Raw genomic sequence first — 20,117 nt, forward strand, 5'->3', positions numbered from 1 at the left:
AATGGCATGGTATGTCAGAGACCCAGATTCGAGTTCTGGTCGAGCCTGCATTTTTCGCTGAAAATTTCTACATAATGCATGCAATGTTTCAGCTTTAAAATGTAAATAAGAACTTTCAATATAATTTTTAGGAAAGTGAACTTTGAGATAATGTATAGCAAACAAGCAACTCGTTATTAGAAAAAGTATTTTGATTTTTTTTTTAAATTAATGTGTTCTCCTAGAAATCAATATCTAATTACTTTGTATATACAAAAATGGAAGGGACTAACTGTGTTAGAATGTTCAACTTCTCAACTGACTCATGTTCCCTTTAAGTAGTTCCCATCACAATTCAGTTCATCCTCAGCAGCCTTCTGGACAGCTGAAATGTCTTTATGAACCTTCAGCACTTTCTTCAGGTAGGGAAAGAACAAATCACACAGTGACGAATCAGAACATGGGAGATGCAGAATAGTCGTCATTTCGTGATTACCAAGAAATTCCTGGATCAAGAAAGCAGTGTGTTGTCATGCAATGCAACCACTGCTGACACAAACAGTTGATGCCAGTGCGCTTGAGACAAGCAGTTTATTTCCACCGACTGGAATTTCATGGAACAACTTTCATGGTCATAAACATAACTATATCTGAAATACCGTATTTACGCTTGTAAAATGCACGTGCAAGTATAGCACGCACACTAGTTTTTGATAAGGATATGGAAAAAAAAAATATGTATCTCGCATGTAATGCACAGCACAATTCAGCTTCAAGAAATGGCTTTCTTAGGTGTAGGTTGCCAATCTGTTGCTATGTTGATCAAGACGATGGTAAGGCAAGAATGGCAGAGGCAAGAAGAAAAGCTTAATGCAGCTCCATCCAGGGAAAACGTTGCGAATATCACGAAGTGGAGCAGCAACTATATAAAAACATTGCAGAGTTTGGGAAGTTATTTTTCCATTATTTCTCGTATTCAAGAAATACCAGTGCTTAGGCTTCCGTGTGTCTGTGAATTTGATCACTGTCAGAATGGAACCGCTTTGCTCGGTGATGCAAAACCTTCAGATTGAAGGCCGGAAAATACTGTGGAAGTAATTTTTAATTGCGTTTAATTTTAATTTAAGTGCTTTACGAAATTTTCCTGCACACATTGACAAACTTGTGGGCATAATTTGTATTTATGTCTGTTGTTATACATGTGTGTGTTATTAACAGTGGCACTGTGAAAACACACATGGTTTTATGGTAGTTGTAAGAATTATTCCATGTATACGAAGTCTGTTAGAAAAGTAATGAGACTGGTAACACTTGGTAACACTGTGCACGAACCGGCAATGTTGCTACCTCCATCTTCACACGGCAGTTAGGTTAACGCTTGACATTGACTCAAGACAAGTTTCAACTTGCTACAATTGCTACACGATTGTTGAGAGCATCTGAAGTGAAGTTGTGTTTGTGAGGTGAGTTACGAAAATGGACTGGCAAAAGTTTGAGCAACGTTGTGCCATCAAATTTCGTGTAAAGCTTGGTGCTGTGTCTTATGAAAAGTTACAAAGGGCTTATGGAGAACATGCACTATCCAGGGCACAAGTGTTCAGATGGCACAAGTCCTTTTTTGAAGGCCAAGAACAAGTGGAAGACCAACCTCGTGCGGAAAGACCTTCAAAACGGACAACCTCGTGCAGAAAGACCTTCAAAACAGATGACAATGTGGAAAGAGTGAAGTCTCTTGTGATGTCAGATCATCGATTGACGGTGAGAATGATCAGTAGTGAGTTAAATTTGAACATGTTTATCAAGAAGTCCTTGAAAGACTCAGGAAACTAGTGGCACCTGTGCGACCAGACATTGCATGCACTTAGATGCTGCACCACACCAATGCACCATGTCAGTCTCCAACGAATTTTTGGCAAAAAAAAAAAAGCATTCCTGTGGTTCTTCAGGCCCTCTATTCGACAGAACTCAGTCCCTGTGACTTTTTTTTTTATTCCCCTTGCTCAAAAACCACTTGAAAGGGTGCCATTTTGATACTTTGGATAATATCCAGAAGAGTGTAACCGACGAGCTGAAAGGTATACCAGCAGAAGTCTTCGAGCACTGCTACGAAGAATGGAAAAAACGCCTCCATCGTTGTGTAGCTGCCCAAGAGAACTACTTTGAAGGAAATAACCTTGATTTGTAAAAAAAAATCATTGTTTACAGAAAATCAGTCTCATTACTTTTCTAACATACCTCATAACATGCACCAGTTTTTTGGGTAAAAAATGGTGGGGAAAAAGTGCACATTATACATGAGTACAAACAATATAGACCTTGTCCTGAAACTTTTATGACAATGAAAATATGGAACTTATATCTACACTGAAAATCTATATAATAATACGGTGGCTGCTTACTTTGCCTTCCTTTCCTCAGCTTTCACAGGACGTGTCCTTTGGTATCTGTCGCCCATTCTGGTCCCATCCAGTTTGTTAACCAGGGACATAACCTCACCCGTGGCTTCATCTCGACTGCGGCGTTCAATAAGCCTGACATCAGCTTGAAGCACCAAGTTGGAATTCTAGAAATATGAAAGCAAGCAAAAGCATTAGATATCTTTACTTTTAAAAGGTAACTATTTCATTACATACTTGACCTTCATCTTGGAGAATGGGTAATCAACAACAGAACATGATGGCTCTACATTTTACAGGGGGTCTACCAGCCAAGAAGAAAAAAATTATGCTTGTGGTCAAGAACTTTTGATATTTTCTACAGTATAGTGAACTTACATTGTTATACACTTGTACTGGGATTTGATAAAATTGAATATTTGGAAATCTAAAATTGTATTGATTTGTTCACTTCATTTCTGAATTGTATGCATGGAGTTTTGTAAAAATATTAAATACAGTAATGTGGCCATTCCATTCAGGATGAAGCATTATTTTTTACATGCATTAATAATTAATTCAAGTCTAAATTTCTTGTTAAAGTTTTCATCTTAACCCTTAAACGACGGCCCGTCACCTATAGGTGACAGCCAGTATTTATGCCAACGATGGACTGTCACCTATGGGTGACAAGATGCTTTTGCGTGTAGTATCTGACTTTTTGGACATACTGTGACTGATTATGTTCGGATATACATGTTTTGAGTTCTGCATCAGTCATCAGGTATGTGATGAACAATGAGCAAGGTTTAATATCATTTCGGTTATATGGGGGGAGGGGGTCAACTCTCCGAAAATCACATTTTTTTTTCCTGGGATATGCATAGGCTTCTCTAGCAAGGGAATGAACGCACTAAAATAATCTTCTGGTTTCCCTTTACACATGTCAGTGATAATGGGCTGGCAGCCAAGTCACGTGGGGGAAGGGGGGTTCAAAGTCACTGAGAGGAGACACGTCGGTGCGAAAAAATATTTTACAATGCCTTTGTTAACTTCCAAACAGACGTCAGCATGTCTGAGAAGGGTTGTTTCCAGTCTCTCCTCAGCCATGCTATGCTATTTTTGGCTTCAATGACGTGTTTATCCAACCCACTTCTTTTAACCGATAACGGAAAATTTGGTATTTATGCCATAGGCGTATAGCCCCTTGTGTACTGAATAAAACGAGCTATAATTTGTAACTCTATCATTCTTAGTTCCAGAGTTTAAAAAAAATTATGTATGTGCATCGAATTTCAAATTTCCCGCTGAAAAAAACACTGGTGCTTTGCATTGAAAAATATTTTTTTCCCTCAGAAAGTATCTTTAATATTTGCGTTATTTTTTGTACAATAATGCCAAACATATCGGGGAATCCGCAGATATAATTTTGCACATTTACATCCTGGCACTGCCGAATGGGGGGCCTGCGATTTTCATTTCTTGATTTTAGATTTGTTATTTTGGAAGACACCCTATTTTAGATAGCAATTCTTATACTATATTGCTCATACTGGGCTCAATACTCGAGCAGTATAACAATGTAATTGCACACAATGTTAGAACATTCTAAATTTCATATCAATCTTCAATCACATACATTGAATTATGAAATCATTGGAATGTTACATTATGTTATTAAGTTGAAAAATATATCTGATGAAAAAAATGAAGAAAAATTGGAATAATTCTCAATGTATTGTCACTTAGCAACACCCAGCTTAAATTTTGTCCTTCTTTACAGGCTACGCAAGTTTTCGGAATGTATCAGCAAAATTCATGCTTTCTGGTGTCGTAATTGGATCAATGTTACTGTTTGTTGAAACAAATTAAACATATTTTGTTTCATTACTAGCTGATGATGAAATTACAATGATAGGAAAATTTCAACATAAAAAAATTGCATAACTTTTCAAGGACTCTGGATACATTGCAAACATCTCTGCATTGGACAATTTTTCTGCATATGGGTCATTCCATGTCAAATCAGGCAGGAGTTGACCCTCATAGTCACCGATTTTGACGATATGTGGTACACAGCTAGCTTTGCTTCAACACCGATACAGTACCTGTGAAAGGATTTTGCTGAAATATGATTATTACTTATTATATGAGCAACATGCCTTTTTCAATAACGTATATCTCGAACGAATGAAGTGTTCTTGAGTTCGTTGTAGCATATTATGAGATGATCTAATGTTGAAACTTAGTAAAATTTCAACATTCTGTTCAAATTTCAAGTTTGAACAGCTCAAAACACCCCATCCTCGATTTTTCTCATTTTTGGATATTTTTAACTTCCTCTTTATACTGAGAAAGCCTTTTCGTGGTGTTTTTTGATATAAGGGAGAAAAATGAAGTTGAAATTTGTGAACTGAGCTGCAGCATCCCTATGATGAGACTTTCCATTTTGTCACTCTAAAGGATATATATACTTACTATTCAGGGACAGATGACATTCCACTTGATAATTGGCTGTCTTATGTACTGTTATTACTAATCTATATGTTACTCTTTCCATATTTTTATCAGCATTCGTGGGGATGAGATGTGGGCGTTGTGAAAAACTTTTGTGTTAGCCAAGAAAATGAAAAGGGGGGGACGACGACGACAGGAATATTTGTGAAAAAATTCATTACTTATAATATGTTATGATAATAACTGAGTTTACAAGCAATGGCTGCAATTAGAGGGACTGGGGGACAGTTACCCCCAAACTTTCTGCCTTGCACTATGGCCTCTTAATGCAAAGTCTTATCTAATAAGAGAAAATTAAGTGCCCTTTCCCCCCAAGGTTCGGCACCCAATCGCTGCTACTAGCTAGCAGTCTTAAAAATATTCCCGAATCAAACGATAGTATTATATATATTGTAATATTGGGTAATGTTTGTTAGACGTTTTAATATAAATTTTAGATGAACTGAATACTTAAAATACCATTCTTATATTTATAAAGTTACTGGACAAATGCCATTAGTAATAAATTCAATTCTTCAAATTTTATTGCAGAAGACTGAATTTCGAGATGTTGGAATGAGCTGTAATTTATATGACTGAAAATGTAAGGAGATAACCATCAACATAACTTTCAACTCACAGTTATTCTCACAAAATGCTTTAAAAATTAGTTTTTCACATAACAATAGTTTATTTTATAAAAATAGATTTATTGATTTAATGTGAAAGTTTTCACTATTTGGAGCATTTCTGAGAAAACCATACATTGATAGGTGTCACCGTTCCCCGAGATATATTAAAACAAAAGTATCCAATATGGCAGACTCTTTTCAACATGGGAGGCGTCAGCATGCAAATAGCAATTGGCTCCTCTGCGTTAATAATTTTCTGTATCGAATATACGTCAGATTCCTCTAAAACGTTTGTGGATAACAATTTTCGGAACGGATCGGTTGCGAATTGAATACCCGAATCTGGAACCAATAATTGGGTACCAGGATTCGGAACCGATAATCCGGTACCTTGATTCAGGACGAATTCTGGAACCTGGAAACTGAACCAATAATCGGGTACCCGAATTCAGAACTTAAAATCTTCGACGACCGACAACCGATATACGGATACCCACATCAGGAACGAAAATACGACGCTACCACTGCGCCATCGGAGGGTTTGGCAATGGCTACTCCTATCCCAGATCAACCGACGCATGCGAAAAAGCCAAACAGCCGCAACCAACAGAGTATCGGAATAAGGAAACGCAACATGAACGTTTTGCAGGGGAAACGACAAAAATCCGCTCTCTGTGATGCAATTTCGAAACGTCGGATCGCGAGAGGGCCAGGCCCTGCCCGGCGCTTGACAACGTGTTTCACCAGTATCAAACGGTGACGGAAATCTAATTTTCGAGCAGGTAATTGTGATACAGAGCAGACGACCACACAAAGAGGAAAACGCGCGATGCGTGGGGATCGTGTTTGGAGGGCATTTTGGGAGAGATGCACGGAAGGAAAGGGCGGAAACAAAACATATTATTTTTTTGTTTTTGTTTTTTTATTAGTGGTTGTGTTGTAGTTGTGCTGTCTAGTATGTTTGTGTAGTAGTTGTGCTGTCTAGTAGGTTTGTTTTGCGTAGTAGTTGTGCTGTCTAATTTGTTTGTGTTTGTCTTGTGTAGTAGTTGTGGTGTGTTTGTGTTTATATTGTGTTATAGTTGTGAAGTGTTTGTGTGTGTCTTGTGTAGTAGTTGTGCTGTCTAATGTGTTTGTGTTTGTCTTGTGTAGTAGTTCCTCCATTCATATTGGGGGTTAGGCGTAGAGCTGACAACTCTGCACTGTAAAAAGCCATGTCAAGAATCAGCAATATAAGGCCATGGATGTTCCCAAGGTAAAATATTCCGGAGGTAAAATAGTCCCCCGTTCGGATCTCCGGGTGGGGACTACTTTGGGAGGTCCCTGGACTAAGGATAAGATCTACGTTAGGAATAAGAAAAATATTAAATTAGGCACCTGGAATGTTCTGAGCCTTTACCGGCCTGGGGCATTTCAGTGTACAGTTAATGAGCTAGTCAAGTATAAATTAGATGTAGTAGCTGTCCAGGAAGTTAGGTGGCCAGGAGAAGGGAATTGTAAAACTAAAAATTATACTTTTTTCTATGGTGGTACTGAAAATCATAATTTTGGAACAGGCTTTTTCATAAATAATAGAATTATCTCGGCTCTTAAAACAATAGAATTTATTAATGATAGGATATCATATGCAGTTTTACAGGGTAGGTGGTGTAAAATTATTTTAATAAACATACATGCACCAACGGAAGATAAAGATGATAATACTAAAGATGATTTTTATACAGAGTTAGAACAGGTCTTTGATAAATTTTCTCAGTATGATATGAAAATTCTGTTAGGTGACTGTAATGCACAGATTGGGAAAGAAGAGACATTTAAACCCACGATTGGTAAAGAAAGTCTTCATGAATTAAGTAATGATAATGGTATAAGATTGATTACTTTTGCAACCTCAAAGAATTTAATTGTGAAAAGTACCACTTTTAAACATAAAGATATCCATAAATATACCTGGTCTTCTCCAGATGGTAAAACTCATAATCAGATAGATCATATTCTCATTGATAAGAGAAGGCATACTAGTATAATTGACGTTCGTACACATAGAGGTGCTGACTGTGCCAGTGACCATTATTTAGTAATTGCTAAATTAAGAGAAAGACTCTCAGTGATAAATCATAAGCAACAAAATCTACAAGTTCTAAAATTTGATACAGGAAAGTTTACTGATGAAAGAATTAAGAAAGATTACCAAATTAAACTGTCAAATAGATTTGATGTTTTGCAGGATTTAAATGATGATGAAAATATAAATGAAACAGACGTAAATAAGAATTGGGAGCACATACGTAATGCAATAGAATCAGCAGCTAAAGAAAGTATAGGATACCATAAACCGAGAAAAAGTAAGCCATGGTTTGATAATGAATGTCATAATCTAATAGAAATAAGAAATCAGGCTAGACTTAGGTGGTTAAATAACTCTGATGATACAAATCTAAACAATTATAATAGAATAAAGCGAGAAGTTAACCGCACGTTTAGAAGTAAAAAAAGAGATTACTTGAAAAGCAAAATTAACGAAATTGAAACAAACAGCAAAAATAAAAATATCAGAGATTTATATAAAGGTGTAAATGAGTTTAGAAAGGGGTGGCAACCTAAAGTAAACTTGATAAAAGATAAAGACGGTGATTTTCTAGCTGACCCAAGCGATATTCTAAATAGATGGAAGAACTACTTTAATGACCTTTTAAATGTCCATGTAGGAGATAAATCAGAAGTGAATGAAGTACACACAGCAGAACCTTTAGTCCCAGAACCTAACTTGACTGAAGTTAAAGATGCTATTAAAAGGCTAAAGAATAACAAAGCACCTGGCATTGATTTAATACCAGCTGAGTTAATTAAATATGGTGGAAATTCATTAATTTGTCAAATTCATAAATTAATTTGTTTAATATGGAATAAAGAAGAAATCCCTCAACAGTGGAAAGAATCCATAATTGTTCCTGTGTTTAAAAAAGGTGATAAAATGAACTGCAATAATTACCGTGGAATTTCTCTACTCTCAACAACATATAAAATATTATCTAACATTCTTTTAACAAGACTAACCCCATATGCTAATGAAATTATAGGTGATTATCAATGTGGATTTAAACGCAACAGATCAACTACAGATCAAATTTTTCACATCAGACAGACACTTGAAAAAAAGTGGGAATATAATCAAAATGTCCATCAGCTATTCATTGATTTCAAAAAAGCATATGATTCGGTCAAAAGAGATAAATTATATAATATATTAGTAGAGTTTGGAATACCTAAGAAGCTTGTTAGTATGATAAAAATATGCACCAGTGAAACAGAAAGTAAAATTCGTGTGGGTATTAATATGTCTGACAAATTTACAATTCATGATGGGTTAAAACAAGGAGATGCATTATCTCCATTGCTCTTTAATTTTGCCTTAGAATATGCTGTTAGGAAGGTAAACGAAACTAAAGAAGGACTAAAATTAAATGGTGTGACTCAGTTGTTAGCATATGCAGATGATGTAGACTTACTGGGGGATGATGTGAATACAATTAAGAATAATGCTAAAATATTTTTCAAAACTGCTAAAGAGATAGATTTGGAAGTTAACAAAGAGAAAACTAAATATATGCTTACAGGCCGAAACCAAGTGTTAGGTAATAATCAAAATCTAATTATTGATAACAACTCGTTTGAAACAGTTTCCAAATTCAAATACTTAGGAGTAATATTAACAAATGAAAATTATATTAAGGAGGAAATAAAAAGTAGGCTTAATTCAGGAAATGCATGTTACTTCTCTCTTCATAAACTTTTGTCTTCTCGTTTAATATCTAAGAATCTAAAAGTTAAAATATACAAAACCGTAATTTTGCCTGTAGTATTATATGGGTGTGAAACTTGGTCCCTTACATTGAAAGAGGAACATAAATTGAGAGTATTTGAAAATAGGATCCTTAGGAAAATATTTGGACCTAAAAGGGATGAGGAGACAGGTGAGTGGAGAAGGTTACATAATTTAGAACTACATAATTTGTATTCATGTCCAGACATTATTAGAATAATTAAATCAAGAAGACTTAGGTGGGCAGGCCATGTGGCACGAATGGGAGAGGAAAGAGGAGTTTTCAGGATTCTTGTTGGGAAACCTGATGGTAAGAGACCAGTAGGAAGGCCAAGACGAAGATGGAGGGACAACGTGGAGATGGACCTAAGGGAAATCGGTAGGGATGGAAAAGAGTATATAGATCTTGCTCAAGATAGGGACAGATGGAAGGCCTGTGTTGCTGCAGCCATGAACCTTCGGGTTTAAGAAGGCTAGAGAGTTAGTTAGTTAGTTAGTTAAAAGATGATTTCTTATATAACATGAAAACCACTGACATTAGTGAACAATCAAACCTTCTCTTCAGTCCATCTAATGAGGATCACAAGTTTTTAAAAAATAACTGCTTAGATATAAGCCAGTAACTAAGAGTCTGATGCTGGAGAGGAAGCACAGGGAGGAAGGGTGGGAACTTTTGAGATATTGCACTTCTAGTAATGGTCTAACAACTAATCAAAATCTAACTTTTACAGAACTATTCCCGACATTTGTTGTTCCCCCTTCATTTTCATGACTAACACAGAAGTTTTTACAAAATGTCCACATCTCATCCCTACAAACGCGGCTAAAAATATGGGAAGAGCAACGTATAAATTAGTAATGAAAGTACATAAGACAGCCAATTATCAAGTGGAATATCATCTGTCCCTGAACAGTAAGTTTATATATCCTTTAGTGCGACACAAATGAAAAGTCTTATCATAAGGACGCTGCAGATCAGTTCATTGCTGATGCAGGACAAATTTCAACTTCATTTTTCTCCCTTATATCAAAAAACACCAATGAGAAAAATCGATTTGGGGGTAGGGGTGTTTTGAGCTGTTCAAACTTGAACAGAATGTTGAAATTTTACTAAGTTTCAACATTTGATCATCTCATAATATGCTACTGTCTTTCCTATTTACGAGCTCTAGAACACCTCATTCGTTCCAGAGATATACGTAATTGAAAAAGGCATGTTGCTCAAAATTGACATTTTGAACAACCCTCATATAATACGAAATAATCATATTTCAGCAAAATCCTTTCATAGGTACTGTATCGGTTTTGGAGCAAAGCAAAGCTGAGTACCAAATATCATCAAAATCGGTGACTATGAGGGTCAGCTCCTGCCTCATTTGACATGGAATATATATTTCTTACCTTTCTCTGTACTAATTGTTATGATAAACTAAACTAAACTGCTCAATGGTGCGACAGTCCTTTGGAGGCCAAGGTCTGCCAAGCAGCTTTTTGTTGGGTGACATGTGGTCAGCGAATCGAGTCCCATCACCGCTGTTTTCTGGCTTTCGAGATGAGAGTCTGCTGTTTCTTATTCTCAAGTAGTTCCCCAATTGTCCTCACTATGCTGGGCCCACACTGAAACTTATTGGGAGTTTTCACTGGGAATCAAATCTAGACCCGCTCTCGCCAAAGGCAAGAGTAGTAACCATCTGGCTACTCAAGGGACCTGATTTTGAGGGTGAGCACTGACTTAATACATTATTTACAGGGTCTCTGAGAATAAATGGTGGGGTTTCATGAGGTCTCTGTGAATTATGTTTTCATGAGGTCTCTGTGAATTATGTTATGTGTAATGGATTGAAAGTGCTTTTATTTAATTCACTCAAAAAGATTGTGTTTATGTGTTTCTGTCATCGTTGTGGTCCTATTAATAAAGTCATTATTGTTAATTTTTTTTGTGATGATACAGACTTGGCGATGAACCATAATTTCTTGAAAATATCCTCTTCTCACATGAGCCTACATAACATGTGGGCAGTTGTGTCAATCGGCACAATTGACGAATTTGGGGCTCTGAAAATCCACACGTGAGACACGAACACATTCAAGATTCTCCTAAAGTCAACATCTGGCAGGGCGTAATGCGCAACAAGATTTTTGACCCATTCTTTTTTTATTGAAACTAACATAAACTCCACTGCATATAGCTTACTCCATTATACTTCTTCCCCAGGGACTATGTCAAAAATGAGGTTTACAGTGAAAAAATTGATAATATTCACCACCTCAGGGAAATCCAAAATAATCCAATACAGTTATTTTTAGTGGTTTTTATTTTATTTCATCTGTGACGCTTTGTTCTGGTTTCCCAGAACTTTTTCAAGCTACACTAAGATATACATACAATAACACAACCTCACATGGTTAGTCACTGTACACGAAACATCACAGATAATCAGAGAAGCAATTGCAAGTGTTACCGCAAATGAGTCATTCCATGCCAAATCAACACAGATATGTGCAATTTCCAACCTGACCATCTCCAATTTTCATGAAATTTGGGGAGTTGAAACTATGCATGGAACTTAGTAACTATGAAATTTTTTTTTTAGTTTCGTCTGTCTTGTAATTGTTAAATTATTCAAGGTCAAAGTTAGCAGAAATTGCCCTTTTTGACCCCGCTTAGCTATACTAAATGTGCTGTAACTCCGCCACTATTTCGCCTAGGAAGCTCAAATAAAGCTTATTGTACAGGGAATTGAACAAGCTTTCCAGTGATATGTAACAAGCCTACCTTTGGATAAAAATATAATTTTGTCACGTGACTTTGACCTTTGAACTTGAATATCTCAAAACATGTCATCACCAAAAATAGTGAAAAAAAATATATTTGGTCCCTCTTGCCATACTATAAAACATATCAAAAAATCATTCTGGGACTGCAATGGGATCAGAAGATACAAAATAATATGTGTAACTATGTGACTGATAAAAGCCTCATTACATGAACTATGACGAGTCAAAAGTCCTTTAACACCCCCTACAAAATGTAAAGGAGTTATCCTGGTCCTGAAAGAAATAGGGTAGGCACAGGGAGATCTCTAGCCGTGTGTGTCAAGCACAGGTCCGGCATATTGTTGACCGCCATATTGAATTCAACACAAACATTTCAAAGGAAAGGGGGTGATGTGATATATCAAATCAGGCTAAAATTTCACGAGAAATGAAGCAGCGTAGGTTTTTCGAACTTATCTTTAGCCAGCAAAAAGTTATTACTGCATGCTTGTAACCATTTTCTCCTTTTCGAGGTGTTAAAAACAAAGCATTAGAATGCTCCTAACGTGTTAGGACCTCATCGAGATCACGCTGATATCTCGAGAGAGGAAAAAGTATACGCATGATTGCATATGATTTTAATCAGCGACATTCACCAAATAGTTGAATAGTGAAGAATATTGGAAAAAGTATCTCAAACAATTATGTCACACTTCCTTTGGAATGAAAAATTCTAGTGACGAGGCTAATTTTTATGTTCACGGTAAAGTTAATAAAAATAATATGCAATACCTGTGATTTGATAATCTACAGTAGGCAGATCCCAGCAGAATGGTTGTTGCTGGTAAGCTAATGATGTGGTATAGTGTATGGAGAACGGGAATGGTTAGTCCATATTCAACAACGGAACCTTAAATGGTGAGGGCATCTTGGATGTGTTAAGTAAACAGGTTTTTCATCCTTGCTTACAGGATATGGCACTTTTCCCGAGTTTTGAAACAGGACAGTGTGTGACCACACTATGTGAACATTTTGGCAATTTCTTCATGGTAAATTTTTAGGCACATTGATCAGCAGACGGGATCTATTAAAAGGCCTGCACATTCCCCAGATCTAACATCTTAGGAGGACTTTTACCTTCACAAACATTTGAAGAGAATGGTGTATGCACTAAAAGTCCCAGATATTGATCATCTGAGAGAATTCATAGTTGCTGCTTGCGATGATGTTGCACCCGCTACACTGCCAAATGTTCTATGTGAGTGTGAGAGACGTCAACGAGTGTGTTCACAGGAAAATTGACAACACTATAATGTGCATATATCGTACGTGAAAGATAAGTTGGAAAAATCTTTGCTGCTTCATTTCTCGTGAAATTCTAGCCTGATTTGATATATCACATCACCCCCTTTCCTTTGAAATGTTTGCGTTGAATTCAATATGGCGGTCAACAATATGCCGGACCTGTGCTTGACACACACGGCTAGAGATCTCCCTGTGCCTACCCTATTTCTTTCAGGACCAGGATAACTCCTTTACATTTTGTAGGGGGTGTTAAAGGACTTTTGACTCGTCATAGTTCATGTAATGAGGCTTTTATCAGTCACATAGTTACACATATTATTTTGTATCTTCTGATCCCATTCCAGTCCCAGAATGATTTTTTGATATGTTTTATAGTATGGCAAGAGGGACCAAATATATTTTTTTTCACGATTTTTGGTGATGACATGTTTTGAGATATTCAAGTTCAAAGGTCAAAGTCACGTGACAAAATTATATTTTTATCCAAAGGTAGGCTTGTTACATATCACTGGAAAGCTTGTTCAATTCCCTGTACAATAAGCTTTATTTGAGCTTCCTAGGCAAAATAGTGGCGCTTCCTAGGCAAAATAGTGGCGCTTCCTAGGCAAAATAGTGGCGGAGTTACAGCACATTTAGTATAGCTAAGCGGGGTCAAAAAGGGCAATTTCTGCTAACTTTGACCTTGAATAATTTAACAATTACAAGACAGACGAAACTAAAAAAAAAATTTCATAGTTACTAAGTTCCATGCATAGTTTCAACTCCCCAAATTTCATGAAAATCGGAGATGGTCAGGTTGGGGGCTGTGTTGATTTCGCATGGAATGACTCAGATGTTCTTGCCAATGTGTGGACATTCAATGTCGCTATGACGTTTGTCATGCTGTTAACGGTGCACATATTGAAACTTCTAATGTTGTTCGTGATATTTTTGAGTGACTGAATAATATAAAAGCAGTTTCCATCAATTACACACAATACATACTTCACACACCCCTCATGAAACCCCGCTATTCATTCTCCGAGACCCTGTACTTTCCTGGTTTGAAACATAATTACTTATTCCAAAGAAAAAATGATGAATTTGTCCAGCAACATCTTAATTTGTAGTCTTGGCAGAAGAATTCATCAACAGCGAGCACTGATGAACCAATAGCTCTTGCTTATGGTATTGCTTAATTTTTGTTTCAGCACCCGCAACTCCTCTTGCCATCTTCTGAACATTGCATACGAAATTGAATTCTCCATCTTCATATGTATCTTATTGTTATAGTTTACATAACATGTTAAAATAATAAAATGCTATAATATGTATCAATAATAATTAATATAACTAGAGGCAGATCAATCCTCGACAACAAAAACATTAAAAAAAATTAAATCCTTGATAGGTTAATATCAGAAGGTAACGACACAATGTTCAGAAGAAAAATTATGATAAAATCTAAATAAAAATGTGTTTGGGTACATAAAATTTTGAACCCAACAGAGGGAAGAGTGTGAATTACTTTGGAAGACTTTCTTGACCAGTTACAGAATATACAAGTCATTAGACTATACTTACTGCTTTGTATTCATACTGTAACTGACGTGCTGCAGCATCCGCCATGGCGGCTTTGTTTCTCTACTTCTACTTGATGATATCAATGTCAACTGAAATTATGATTCTATTCCGATTTCTGAAATATATAAAAAATGAATGTATTATTGCCAAAGTCAAATATAGCTAATTTGAACATTTGAGTCATATCTTACATTTCTAATTAAATAAATTATCACGATTGTGATCATAACAACAAAAAGAAAAGGTAGTTCAAGTATACATGTGAAACAATTTTGAGATGTGCACGATGCCTTCCCTCACAGGTACTACATGTCCAGAAACTAAGAGCATGATTGATGGTGACAAAAACTCAAATATGGCATATGAAGCTACAAGTCTAGTCTACCGATTGCAGGAAGCAGTGCCCAAAAAGGATTCCCGGTGTTCACACAGCAGCAAGTTCCGTACATCATTGATCATTGTTGGACAAGTTGGTTTCTATGGGGAGAGGGTGTGACCACCACAGCAGAGATTTGCAGGCGATTGGTGGCAGTGTGTGGTGAACATGCACCTTCACGGAAAACCATTTACTATTGGGTGGAAGGCTGCAAAACAGGAAAAAAGGACAAGTATTGTCACAGTCACTTTCCTTCCAGATCTTGTCCAGTAATAACATATATTTTTTTTAGCACTGAATTTGAAAATTCATGTGCCAGGTAAAAATTTTCAGACACCATGGCAAGCGGGCTTCAGCCTGGATTTTTCTACCCCTGCATATGTTAATGTTACAATTGTTAATAACTTTGTCGCAAGCTGTAAATTCAAGAAAGTACAAATTTGATTGAATTTACACTATACATGACAATGTTGGAAACAACAGCAAGAGAGTCATGTTGTTATTTAACACAAGCTATTAACAGGACTTGTTTGGAAATGTGCATGTATATAGTTGTCACAGTGCACGTTCGAATGCACACAGTTTGGAGCTGGAACTGGTATGTGAGAAAAAAAATTCAGCTGCGGCTCAAACACACACATTTCATTTTGTGAATAAGTAGCACTAACCATTCACCTACAGCTCCTACTTTATGAGGTAGGGTTTGCAAATCATTTACGTTATTTTCATTTACTTTCTGCACATGTGCAAATATCATTCAGTGTTCGATTTCAATTCAACTATAGTTGAAACTAAACGTAACACACTTCAGACATCCGTATAGGCCTACAATAACAATACATGTTAAATTAAGAATTTTTTCTTTCTATTCTTTACCTTAAGCCCCCCACCATGGAAAAATTGTGCTGTGGTCTTGGGTTCTGGAGGACTATGCATCAGAAATATAATCTAAAATGTGAAAAATAGAAGGTCCGAACCACCATAATCCCTCAATGCTTTCTTTATTTTGAACATGGAAGTACATTCTGAATAGATTTATTAATACTTAATGAACTTAGCTTGTGTGTGTTATGATCTCTCCATCCTGAATGCTTATGTGAGTAAGTTATGTGGGTCAGTTTTAGTGCTTTTAACATTAAAATTAGGCTCTAACATGCTGACATTACTTACATGTTCTGAGTAGGTTATGATTGTTAGGATTGATTACCAGAGTATTTAGGTTCTTTCCTATATCTTCTTTCAAGCTTGTTGTAACGAGCGTTTCTGCAAGTTACATAATGGGGCGTTGTCTCTGCCAAGAGTAGGAAAGCAAAACCAGGAAATAGGACTTGCGTCACTATCACTTGTCTCGTCCTCAACACGTGTGATACAGACCAGGCCCTTCCTTCCCCCCAAAAGCTATCAAGGGCAAGGTTCCTGACAAGGCTACCTACAGGAAGTTTGGTGGTTTAGCTCAACAAGGCCAGAGCCTTGACCGTGAATATTCTGGGGGCATCCCGGACGATAAGCTCGAGGTCTACGGACCACAAGCCTTCGTCATGGTCAGCAAGGCCATACCTCTCCCCCAGAAAGGACTGTCAGCTAAAATAACCACAAGGTTGCGGTATACTAAGTTGGGTTGGGGAATTGAGACAAGGACGCCCATGTTAATAAATACTAGGAGAATCATAGAAAAGGGGCTGAGTCCAGATACTCCGAGAGACGACAAGAGGCCGCGCCATAGCTCGCTGCTCCTATCTTAGAGGGTAAGCCTCAACTTAACCAAGTGGTGACACTTGGGACTTATTACTTATAGGAATAGTTCAAGTCACTAAATGGCCATAGAGATAGGGAGTTAGTCTATAATCAATACTGTTAACCATTAGAATAATAAATAACAGATATATATATTAAACGGGTTGTGTATTAATGTCTACCATCTGAGAAAATAGTCCCCCTCGTAACGCCAGACAACCCGCAAGCGTTACAGAATGGTGGAGGTGCGGTTCTCTGCTTACAGCTGAGGGAAGAACCCAGTACCTTGCTACGTGTTTTTACGGTTCTCTCTGTTTCATAGTGGAGCAAATATCACACGTTCCCTGACGAAGGTTTGTTTGAAATTTTTAGGTTTGGTTTGGTGAGGTTGTCTCTGGTGCTTTCTTGGTGGTCTGTTGTTCGAAATGAGGTAATTTGTCAAAACTTGATTGTTGTGTTTTGTTAAGATGTCCGCTTTGTCGTTGTACAAAACTCGAGGTGTTTAATGGTTCTTACGCGTCAACAGACGTCTGGTGAACGCAAACCCCTACTTACTGCGACCGTTACGTGTCCACTTCCTGCTTGCTCTGAGGAAGCAATACGTACACCTCTACCTATCGAAACTGACATACTAGAAATGCCTGACCCTCCATCTGCAGCTACTAATTCGAATCCCACCATGTGTTCTTACGCTAGAACCCCGTCTATTCAACCAGAAAATTTCAACGCGGATCCGGGAGAGAGTATATCTGATTTTTTTAACACATATCGGAGAGTATCCTCGATTTTAGGGTGGACAGACACACAAAAGGTCACATTTTTACCTGCGTATCTAAAAAAAAGTGCGTTAGCGTATTGGGATTTAAACCGTGAAATGCTGGAAAATTTGCAAGGTTTTGCACAAGTTGAAGAAGCGTTAACAAAGGCTTTTCAACCTCTTTTACCGGTAGGACAGGCTTATCTTGATCTAGCTGCACGAAAGAAACAACCCGAAGAGTCAATAGAGAATTACTTTTATGATGTGTTGAAAATGTGTAACAAAGCAGATCCGAATATGAATAACGAAGGGAAAATTAATTTCATTTGTAATGGGTTACAAGCGCAAGACGCCAAGAAATTATTAACTATGAAAGCACAAACATTGGACGACTTATTAGCCAACTTGCGACTTTTAGAGCGTGCTAAACGACAAGCTGACATTGCTTCGCGATCTTACGCGCAAGTTGTAAAGGGATCAAATCCCGGAGAGAGAACTTTTTCAGGACCATCGGAAAATCAAAAGCGCTATGTGCATGCGATGGAGCAGTCTCAAATCCCGGAAAATCAGAGACAAGAAATTAGATGCAAATCTCATTCGCAGCGAGGTGTAGGAAGAGGCAGAGACTCTACATCTTTTAGAGGTAGACCTAATAGCAGTAACAATGGTAGAAATGGTGATAGGCTATGTTTTACGTGTGGATCTAAATTTCATTTTGCGCGTTACTGTCCCAACAAAGGATCATACCCCTCTAATAATGGATATTCGACCACCCGAGGACGCGGATCTTTTTCAATACAAGGCCGTGATTCCAGGGGTCATAATCATAGGAATTATGAGCGAAATCCTAACAGAGGGCCACGAAATCCTTCTCCTTTTCCAAGAAACTCAGAAAACCCAAACGCATAATGGGAATGCGCCACAGGGGTCGCCTTCGCCCAAGTCAGACAAAACCCCTGAAAGAACGATCGTATCGTGCAGAAAATTGTTCTTCTTTCTCATTAGGACACGAAAACTATAACAAAAGACCGATGATAAATGTAAAAATTTTTGGGAAAAAGTTTCCAGCACTTATAGACACAGGTAGTACTTGTAGTTTGTTACATTTTGGTATGTTACCTCGCAATATTAAGATTTCTGCTAGAAGGACAGGTTCAGTAACATTATCTACACTATCGGGTGTTGCCTCAAGGAACACTCCAGTTTGTAACTTTTATTTTTGGATTGGATCACATAAAATTGGTATGCAAATGGCAGTCTGTGCAAATCCTTCATTAAGAGACCGTATCATTCTAGGCGCAGATTTCTTTAATTGTTTTGTTAGATATTTAAACCCAGCAGGAGTAATGTTACGGAAACCTCATCCATCCTTTGTGCCGTACGTTCAGGAAAAACACTCAGCTAGTGTGAGTAATGAGATTCGAACCCTAATACGGACAGACGACCAATGCAAAAACACGACTACACGATCGCCAACCGGACAAGACTCAGTATACTTACACAAGAAATCTATAAAAATTCCATCTATGTTCATACCTCCTAAGAAATTCGTTGCATTTGCTTCCAATACTAATCGCGACGGGAAATTGTCTCGCATAGTTTGCAAATGCCGACTGGAAGTTAAACCGGAAGAAACATCGAGCGCGGCCAGCGATAACCTTCCTTCGGGTAGGAAAAGTATTTCAATGACACATCCTAGTGACGTAGCAGATAAGACTCTCTTCGACGAACTTCCGCGCTTAGAAACGGAGGACAACACGACAGACAGTGAAGCCACACCCAAATTTAAAGTTTTCTCTTCGCATTCTGCAGTACTAAAACCTTACGAATACACAGAATTAACTATAAGTTTTTCTTCGTCAGTCCCCCCTAACAAAGATTTACTTCTTGAAGTAAACAATGGACTTTATGACCAATATCGCTGTTTAGTTCCTAGGCTACTCATAAATTCGCACACCACATCTTGTATACCTATTATTAACATGAATCATTTTCAGGTTACTTTTCCGCCAAATTGTGTAATTGGAACTTTGTGCAAGCCGGAGGAAATATTTCCTCCCTCTACTTCTTTCATTCAAAACGATTCGCGGCTTCAACATGTTGACGCGATAAAAGACGAAAATCTGAAAAGTTCTTTCAAGTTTGAAGATAAAGACTTTAATGTAGAAACGGACTTAGATATTTCATCAGATATCACAGAGATACAAAAACGTGAGTTACTGACATTATTAGAGAAATTTAAACATTGCTTTGTATCATCTCCTGAACAATTAGGTGTAACTAATGCTTATGAAGTCACTATTCCGCTTACGGATGATATTCC

The 20,117-nt window shown here is 37.3% G+C and overlaps 1 protein-coding gene across 1 annotated transcript in view; it reads right to left on the bottom strand.

Moving 5' to 3' along the window:
• The window catches only part of Brr2 (U5 small nuclear ribonucleoprotein l(3)72Ab), a 164,030-nt gene that overhangs the window by 129,736 nt on the left and 14,177 nt on the right, over nucleotides 1-20,117 (bottom strand). Inside the window, exons 2-3 of the mRNA XM_083143160.1 lie at nucleotides 14,928-15,042; nucleotides 2,379-2,542 (exon numbers count right to left, since the gene is read on the bottom strand). Coding sequence (XP_082999286.1) covers nucleotides 2,379-2,542; nucleotides 14,928-14,972 — 209 coding nt within the window. The 5' untranslated portion in view covers nucleotides 14,973-15,042. The remainder of the gene's footprint in view (nucleotides 1-2,378; nucleotides 2,543-14,927; nucleotides 15,043-20,117) is intronic.

The sequence above is a fragment of the Lepisma saccharinum genome, chromosome 21 (genome assembly GCF_977018435.1).
Source record: "Lepisma saccharinum chromosome 21, izLepSacc3.1, whole genome shotgun sequence".
Taxonomy (NCBI): domain Eukaryota; kingdom Metazoa; phylum Arthropoda; class Insecta; order Zygentoma; family Lepismatidae; genus Lepisma; species Lepisma saccharinum.